Source organism: Rhipicephalus sanguineus, chromosome 8, assembly GCF_013339695.2.
Source record: "Rhipicephalus sanguineus isolate Rsan-2018 chromosome 8, BIME_Rsan_1.4, whole genome shotgun sequence".
NCBI lineage: Eukaryota > Metazoa > Arthropoda > Arachnida > Ixodida > Ixodidae > Rhipicephalus > Rhipicephalus sanguineus.
The window spans coordinates 155,708,169-155,717,560 of NC_051183.1; the positions used below are offsets into that span (position 1 = coordinate 155,708,169).

Genomic DNA, 9,392 nt, shown 5'->3' on the forward strand with positions numbered 1-9,392 from the left:
CCAATGTGTAAATAAGCTCAGCTCGCTTCCTTGTTCAAACGCCCAAGAAACAAGTTACTTGTTGAAGCTTGTCTCAAGAAGCATTCCTGGTTCGATTAGTACAGTAAACATTTAGGAATACATATTGGTTGGTTATGTATATGTTGTACACGCACCTACTGTTTTTATATGGTTTTGCTCTCATAACTCTTCCCTGATGGCAATATTTGTTAGGTTTCGCACATCTGGACAGTAAATTTCGACAGTTTATTTGAGCAGCCAGCCACTTTCAAATGGTGTGTTATGCCTTTCCGCCTGCGATGCCCTCAAATTTTGTTTGGATTGAAGAATTGACTTGAAAAACAAAAGAATCGTTTAAAATTGTTGGGGGATAGTCAGCGATCGCAGTAGTGATGACTGAGGTAATCTGACTGCTAGAATGCTAAGAATTCGTTTTGTAGATTTTATTGTCTTAATTACACCCACCTCTCTTTAGTTTCATGCTATAAATGTATACTTAAACGGCCCAAACATGCTCAGTGCTAAGTGAATGAGTGCTTTTGTTAAGAAACCGTTTAATACATGAGAAGTATCTTACAAATCTGCAAATTTTCAAATTCATTTTAGGTATTCAACAATCACGATTCTTTCTAGTATATCATTCTAGCTGTACAGCAAGAACGGTTATATAATGGAACTAGGTAAAATTACTTACAAATTTAGAAGTTTAGAACTATTTCTGCAAAGTATTGTAAACGACACTGTAGCACTGCCTCCTTGCCTAGCAGGCTGGCTAGGTTTTCAGGTTTTATGAACAGCTATGGTGCCAACGGGACCAGTATCGTCGTGAGCACATTCTTCCCTTATTACGCGTGTTGTTCGCTGGCTCAATCCTTTTTTTAATGTACAGCTGCCCATTTTTTAAACCTGAACGCGCTGTTGCGTGACAGCAGCTTCGCGGACTGCGTTCAAGATATATCGGTGTTGCAGCCCTGGATGCCTTCACGCCGTTTGCGCGCACCCCGCGAGCCTGAGACCGCCGCGTCGGTCGTTAAACTGATAGTGAACAGACCGCGGCTCTTCTCTCGAACGGTTACGGGGGGGGGGCGAGAGGTGTTTGCCTGTCATCGCGCCCCTTGCTTTGGAACCAAGCGTCGATGTGTTCGACCTTCGACCCCAGGATCTGGCGTATGGAAGCCGCGGCCGGGTCACGTGATCGTCGTGGAAGGGAGAGAGCGTCGACGAGGCGACGAGGAGTCGACCTCCGGCAGCCAACGAGACAAGCTGCTCGGAAAACCGCTTGTATACTCAATCGGGCCTGGGGCCCTTTGTTTTCGGGTCGCGTAGTTTAATAAAGACCCTTCAATAACCATCACCGTGTCCGGAGTCTCCTACATCCCCAACAAACTGGTTGGCAGCGACGGGATGGGAAGAAGGCTGGCGGACACCTGCTGAAGGGAAGGAACTTTGACGATCCGGGATCATCGGGTTCCACTACGCAGACAAGGCAAGCGGCGAAGGCTCCACAACGAGCAAGTCGTCGACCTGGGATCGGCAGATGAGGCAGCGTCTCCGGGAGACAAGGCCATCGCACGCTTGTGGTATCGGTGAGTGCTTGAGCGACTACTGTTTGCCAGACGATTAGAACCGGGTTCAATCAGGCATATTAATTTTCGTTTGCCACCACAGGGTGTGTGGTTATTTCGAAAGTTGGTGTAGTCGGCTCTTGCTTACCATGGATATAAGGAAGCTAACAAAAGACGAATTGCTACTTCTGGCGGAAGAGCTCGGTGTGGAAGTGAGTCAGAAAATGAGGAAACCCGAGATCCGTTGCGCAATTCAGGAAGTTGATTTCGAAGAGGACGAAATCGCAGAGGCATGGGAAAAGATATACCGCCTTGAGAAAGCACGGGCAGAAGCTAGAGAAAAGAAAGAACAGAGGGAACAAAGGCAAGCTGAGTTAGAGCTTGAGAGAGAACAGAGGAAAAGTGAGCTTGAACTCGAAAGGATAAGGCTCGAGCAAGCGAGATTGGCGTCGGGAGCGAGTGTGGCAGCCGCTTCGTCCGACCATGTAAAGATGACTAGTTTGCTTCAGCCGTTCAGTGTGGGGAATGACATCAGTCTTTACCTTGTGAATTTCGAACGCATGTGCGAGAGACATTCATTCACCCGCGACACTTGGCCACAAAGGTTGCTTGCGTTGCTTCCGGGGAAGGCGTCACAAGTTGTTGCTCGTCTTAGCGCTGGTGAAGCAGGTGATTATGATTTGGTGAAGTCAAGCCTGCTCTCCAAGTATAAGCTCTCCACCGAAGAGTTTAGGAGAAGGTTTAGAACAGGGAGGAAAAAAGCGAATGAAAGCTTTGTTGAATTTGCTTGCAGCCTTACTGATAACTTGGTCGAATGGATAAAGGGCTCTAGTGCAGAGGGCGACTTCGGCAAGCTTCAGACTTAATCTGTCTCGAGCAGTTCTATGAGTGCTTGCCGGACAACATACGCCTTTGGGTGAGAGACAGACAAGTTGGCGTCTGTGTGAAGAAGGCAGGGCAACTTGCGGATGAGTATGTGGTGAGTCGTTGCTTCAAAGAGACTAACCTAAGGAGTCAGGGCTATCGAAAGGCTCACCCTGGGCAGCAGCCTTATTATAAAGAACCGCGAGATATGCGGGAAAGAGAGCGAAAAGGGCAGCTAAATTCATCGCAACCTACTGCTAGCGCAAACAAAGAACAGGAAGTCCGAGGAAACGGGCCAGAGAGTCGGTCAGAGGAATTGGAAAAGAGACGGCCAACCATTTGTTACATTTGCAAAGAAGCGGGTCACTTCGCCAGAAATTGCCGAAAAGAAAAGCGTGTATTCGCGACCATAATAAGCAGTGATCCCAGTAACAACGAGCTACTAAAACCGTACACCAAAGATCTAGTTGTAAATGGCCAGAAGTGTAAAGTACTTAGAGATTCAGCGGCCACCATGGACGTGGTCCACCCAAAGTATGTATCAAGTAAGGACTATGTTTCTCAATGCGCTTGGATACGTCAAGCAGTCAGTGAGGACTCCGTGTGCCTTCCAATGGCAAAAGTTCACATTGAGGGGTCATTCGGTACTTTAGAAACTGTGGCAGCGGTATCAAAAGCGTTGCCCGAGGGGTATCCATACCTTTTTTCAAATAAATCCGAGTCGCTTTTCAATGAGCAGGGAAAAAAGTTTGCTGACGTGGATGCACAGGTGCTTGCGCTGACGCGATCGAAATCCAGACAGCTTTCGGTGCAGTTGCATTATTCAGACGGGAAAGAGGAACCTGAGCTGGAAGAACCAGTAATAGGGGGAAACGTAGCGGAGCAGACGGAGATCAAGGTACCTGTGAGTGCCGGAAAAGATCAAATTGATGCAGAAGCGGAGCGCCCGCAGAAATGCGCTGGGCGTAAGACTCACCGAAACCGAGGACGAAGGCTCCTTGGTAAGACCAACTGCGCCTTCTCTACATAAACTACTGAATGTTGGTCGGGATACACTAAGGGCGGCACAGAAAAACGACCCTACGCTTAAGGTCGTATGCAGTAGCCTAGGCGAAGGCGTCTCATCGAGTACATTAAGTTCAGGGAAAGGGATTGTATCGGCATGTGGTCTAGCAACTATGGCCCGAAGGTCGAGCATAAAAAGAGCATGCGATAATAAACAGGGGTCTTTTGCCGTGTCAGCCTCCCGCCCTCTGCCGTCAGTCGAAACATGGTGTCAGAAGTGGCTCGCCGTAGATAGGCGGTGCGCGCGCAGTTGCGCAGTGTTCTCGTCGACCAGCGTCGCCCGAGCTGCCGCGATGGAAACACTTCCGCCCCCCGACCGACTCGTCCTCTCGGAAAACGCCGCCGAAAATTGGAAAAGGTTCAAGCAGCGCATCCAGCTGTACTTCAAGGCGACGGGCAAAGACAGTAAGCCGAGTGCGGAAAAAGCTGCTGTATTCCTACACGTAGCTGGCCAGGAGGCCATAGAAGTGTACAACACATTTCAGCTGGCTCAAGCAGAACAAGAGGACTACGATGTCATCGTCAAGAAATTTGAGGAGTACTGCACGCCACAGTGCAATGAAACGTATGAAAGGTATGTTTTCCGTTCCCGCCTGCAGCAACAAGACGAAACATTCGAACAGTTCCTCAGAGACGTACAAATAGCAGCGCAGACGTGCAACTTTGGAGACCTGAGGGATTCAATGGTGCGTGACCAACTCGTTTGTGGCACGAAAGATAAGAAACTCAGGTTTCGCCTCCTAAGGGAAAAAGATTTGAGCCTCTCCATGGCTATAGATTTTTGCAAAGCCGCTGAGCTTGCAGGCAATCAAGAACAACTGTGGGACAAGGAAGAACGCACAGCGGAGACCTGTGTCGTGGAGAAACGTAACAGAAGTGAAGCTCGGAAACAGTCGACCCGTCCATGCACCTACTGCAACAGGTTCCACCCACCTAAGAAGTGTCCAGCGTGGAAAAGGACGTGCGGAAACTGCGGTAAGCAGAACCATTTCGCTGTTTGCTGCAGAGCGAAAAAAGTTAATGAAGTGGAGCGTGAAGAACACGAGGAGCACGAAGACTCTGATCATGACTTCCAAATTCTGGCTGTGCAAATAAGTGGCGTGAAAAGTACAGTGGGTCGAGCCTGGAGAGTTGATGCAAAGGTGGGCACGAAAACTGTGACATTCAAGGTCGACACTGGCGCGCAGGCAAACTTGCTGCCTCATTCTCTTTTCGTAAAGGTAAAAACAGCTGCGAAGGTGCGCCCAAGCAAGACAACGCTGACAAGCTACGAAGGAAAGGTGATCGAGCATTTCGGCACAGCATCGTTGCCACTACGGCTGGGCGACAAGGAGCAGCAGATTACGTTCTTTGTAGTCAAGAAAGGCAAGCAAGCATTGTTGGGACTGTCAACCTGCGAGTGGTTTGGCCTAGTGAAACGCGCCCACGCCATCTCAAGTCAGCCAAGTCTGGGAGAGCAGATAACAGAAGAATTTCCGCAGTTGTTAAAAGGACTCGGCTGTGTCAAACGACCTTACCGGATCACAATGAAAGACGGAGCCAAGCCGGTAGCGGTGCCTGCAAGGCGCGTGCCTCACGCGAGGCAGGTCCCTTTGCGCGAGGAACTGGAGCGCATGGAGGCCGAAGGCATCATCGTGAAGATGGAGGAACCGGCAAAGTGGGTGAGTCCGCTGGTCATTGTTGAAAAGAAGGGTGGAGGAATTCGAATCTGCATGGATCCGCGGCACATAAACGAAAACATTAAACGCGAGCGGTACGAGCTTCCGAGACGGGAAGACATCGAGGCAGAGTTAGCGGGAGCCAGATGGTTCAGCAAGCTGGACGCAAATCGAGGGTTTTATCAAATACCGTTGGACGACGCATCGTCAAGAATTTGCACGTTCAGTACACCGCACGGGCGGTACAGATTTTTGAGACTACCATTTGGTCTAAGTTCTGCTTCGGAAGTATTTCAAAGAGAAATCAGCGCCGCATTAGACAGAATTCCTGGTGTACGAGTCTACATAGACGATGTGCTAGTGTGGGGAACGACGAAGGAAGAGCACGACAAGCGTTTGAGGGCAGCACTGGCAGCGATAAGTTCAGCCGGTTTCACGCTTAACGCGGAGAAATGCATATTTGGCTCGCAAGAAATCAAATTTCTTGGAGACATAATCTCAAGTGAAGGAATCAAACCGAATGAAGAACTCGTGCAATGTGTCGCCAGTATGCCAACACCCGCATCAAAGCAGGAAGTAAGAAGAATGTTAGGCGCAGTGAATTACTTCCTTGTTTGTCTGAAAAAACTGAGGCGCTGCGCAGTCTAATGCGTGAAAGTGTGCGTTTTCAATGGAGCGACATTCACCAGAGAGAGTGGGAAAGTATTCGCACATTGCTAACATCAGCACCCGTCCTTGCAGTCTTCGACCCACACAAAGAAATCAAGATTAGCACCGATGCCTCCAGGAATGCGCTGGGAGCAGCGCTGATGCAGCTTCACGATAAGGGCTGGCGGCCAGTAGCGTATGCGTCGCGTGCGCTCACGGACACCGAAAGTAGATACGCCCAGATAGAAAAGGAGGCGCTGGGAATCACGTTTGGGTGCGAGAAATTTGGCGAGTTCATAATTGGCACAAAGATAGCAGTAGAGACTGACCATCAGCCTCTATTAGCGATCGCGAAAAAGGAACTCTGTGAAATGCCTCCTCGTCTGCAGCGATTTTTCTTGCGTCTAATGCGTTTTGAATTTACCTTGCAGTTTGTCCCAGGAAAGAAACTACTGTTGGCCGATGCACTCTCTCGGATCCCTGCTCAAGACAACATGCGGACAAAGGAAGATGAGGACGTCAGCGTACACGCCGCCCAAGTCCTGGCAAGCCTCGTGAGTGACAAGATGAACATGAAGCAGAGACGCAACGAGACGAAGAGCTGAGGAAAGTCATAACGGGCCTAGAACAGGGAGAAGTGATTGGTCCATTCGCGACTGTGAAATCGGAGCTGTCATATGTGGAGGGAATATTAATGAAGGGTTGCAAAGTGGTTGTTCCAAGGCAACTGCGCAGGGAGATGCTGGGACGCCTGCACGAGGGGCATCTCGGCCTCAGCAAAACGAAAGCAAGAGCACGGCTTCTAATGTATTGGCCGGGCATGCAGAAGCAGATTGAAGAGTTACGTGCAAAGTGCAGCACGTGCTGCCAGTTTGCTTATCGCCAACCATCTGAGCCGGTAATCAGCAGCCCTGCCCCAAGCTTTCCGTGGGAAAGGGTCGGAATAGATCTGTGCGAACACTCGGGGGTTTCGTACTTGGTAGCGTACGATGCATATTCGAATTACCCGGAAGTGGAGCGCCTGGTGCAGACGTCGAGTGAAAGCGTCATCCGGAAACTTGAAATGATGTTCGCAAGGCACGGCATCCCGCTGGAGATACACACCGACGGGGGTCCGCAATTCACCTCCAGTGCTTTTCGTAATTTTGCGCAAGTGTGTGACTTCTCCCATGTGATTTCCAGTCCCAGGTTCCCGAGAGCGAATGGTCTGGCCGAAAAAGGGGTGCATGTGGTCAAACTCCTCCTGAAGAAAACGAAGCACGCCAGGGAGGCGTTCTGGGTGGCCCTCCTGAACTATCGTCTGTCGCCCCTGGAGGGCGGCCAGAGCCCGGCTGAGATGCTGATGGGGAGGCGACTCCGCGGACGCCTACCAGATTTCGCTGTTCAACCTGCAGCAGAGGTGCAGAAGCACATGCAAAAACCCAGAGTTGGCACCTCGCTCCCAGTCTTGGACAGGGGAGACACCGTGCGTATTTTGGATGACTCCGGGTGGACAGTTAAAGCCACCATTCAGGACCGCGTCGATCCCAGGTCTTACGTGCTCCGGACCGAGGAGGGGCGCACCCTAAGACGAAACAGGCAGCACATCCGCAAAACAAATGAAAGATTCATGCTGCGTGACACGGAAGAAGAATATGAAGGCAACGGCCTTGCGCGGGATGCAGGGAAACCACAGCCAGCAGAAGACTATCCTCCACCAAGCAGTGTCGTCCAGCCAGGCTCAACCAGAGAAAGCGTGGGTGACCGTCTAGAGATGACGCCAGCTGCCGAAGATGCCACGTCAGCAACCGCTGTTCACCATCAGACTCTGATGCAGGCCATAGCACCCGAGCAAGCTGAAAACCAGGCCAACAACCAAGGAGCAGCTGAGACGAGCAATGATACAGGACAGCGTATTAGAAAATCGGCTCGCAACAAACGCCCGCCAGTGAGGCTTTCATACGCAAAGGACTTTCAACAAATTGTGTAGCTGTTGGTGTGTTTTTTTTTCTCGTTTTTTTTCTTTCTCTCTTGCTGTTTGCTGTTCATTTGTTGTGTGATGTTTTGTTGTTTATTTTGCCCTAAGGAGGGATGATGTATCGGCATGTGGTCTAGCAACTATGACCCGAAGGTCGAGCATAAAAAGAGCATGCGATAATAAACAGGGGTCTTTTGCCGTGTCAGCCTCCCGCCCTCTGTCGTCAGTCGAAACAGGGATGGTATCCTTTATCAACATTACAAAAACAAACGAGGCAGAAGCTTTGATCAGATAGTAATTCCAGCCGATTATCGGAAGGATCTGCTGAGTCTTTGCTACGATCACCCGTGGGCAGGGCACCTCGGAGTGAACAAAACGAAAAAGAGGCTACTCCAGGAATTCTGCCGGCCAGGTTGTTTTAGAGATGCACAGGAGTTCGTACGAACATGGCAGACGTGTCAGAAGGTGGGTAAATCCAACGACAAAAGGAAGGCCGCAATGGTGAAGGTGCCTATAATTTCAGAACCGTTCTCAAGGGTTGTTATTGATATTGTTGGACCCCTACCTAAGACCAAGGCTGGTTACAAGTACATATTGACTATGTTGTGTCCAGCAACAAAATTCCCTGAAGCCATACCGCTAAGAGAGGCTACTTCAGTGCAGGTAGTAGATGCCCTATTGACAGTGTTTTCTCGCCTTGGTTTTCCAGCGGAGATACAATCAGACCAAGGGACGACTTTCACGAGTGCACTTACGACCACATTTCTTGAGAAATGCGGAATCAAAATTTTACAAAGCTCCGTGTATCACCCACAAAGCAACACTGTCGAAAGATGGCACGCTGTGCTTAAGAAAGTGCTGAGAGCGTTGTGCCATGAGCGAAAAGTAGACTGGGAATGTTGTCTTCCAGGCGCGCTTTTCGCTTTGCGCACTGTGCCGCACGAAGGGACTGGATTTGCTCCCGCAGAACTCGTGTATGGGAGAAACCTTAGGGGCCCATTGCAGCTAGTTCGGGAACTTTGGGAAGACAAACGGGTTGATAAGTGTGTAGTAGAATATGTAGTTGAACTAATGGGAAGATTAAATGAGACTCGACAAATTGTAAAGGCCAACTTGGAGGAAGCACAGAAAGCGGCGAAGCGCTACTACGATAAGAATGCGAGAAGGAGGCTATGCAAAGTTGGCGATAAGGTGATGATATTGCGCCCGAGTAGGCAGAACAAGCTCGAGGTCATCTGGGACGGACCGGCTGAGATAATAGAATGCGTGTCTGAGGTAAATTACTTGGTAAGGTTGCCCGGACGGAGGCAGGAAGAGCGAGTTTATTATGTGGAGTTGTTAAAGCCATACTTTGAAAGGAGGGAGATGGTGAGCATTGCCTTGAGTCACTCTCAGGACGTTACTACGGAGGTGCCTTTCTTTCTCTGCGGAATGGCTCCGACTGTAGAACAAATCATCGCGCACTCTGTGGATAAGAGTGAGCTGAACAATGAGCAAATTGAGGATTTAAGGAGAGTCATAGAGGACACCCTCGAATGCTTCACGGAGAAGCTGGTACGGACACACATGGTGACACATGATATTGAACTAACATCAGAAGTTCCATTTACATCTAAAGCCTATCGCATGTCACCA

General features: G+C 49.8%; 1 protein-coding gene across 1 annotated transcript; it reads left to right on the forward strand.

Moving 5' to 3' along the window:
* Positions 1-6,620: 6,620 nt before the first annotated feature.
* On the forward strand, positions 6,621-7,769 carry LOC119403612 (uncharacterized). The gene has a single exon (XM_037670534.1). It carries the CDS (start codon positions 6,621-6,623, stop codon positions 7,767-7,769), a length of 1,149 nt encoding a protein of 382 aa, XP_037526462.1.
* The last annotated feature ends 1,623 nt before the right edge of the window (positions 7,770-9,392 follow it).

What these genes read in the sequence shown, in the direction of transcription:
- LOC119403612 (XM_037670534.1), top strand. Translation starts at nt 6,621, where the DNA reads ATGCAGAAGCAGATTGAAGAGTTACGTGCAAAGTGCAGCACGTGCTGC.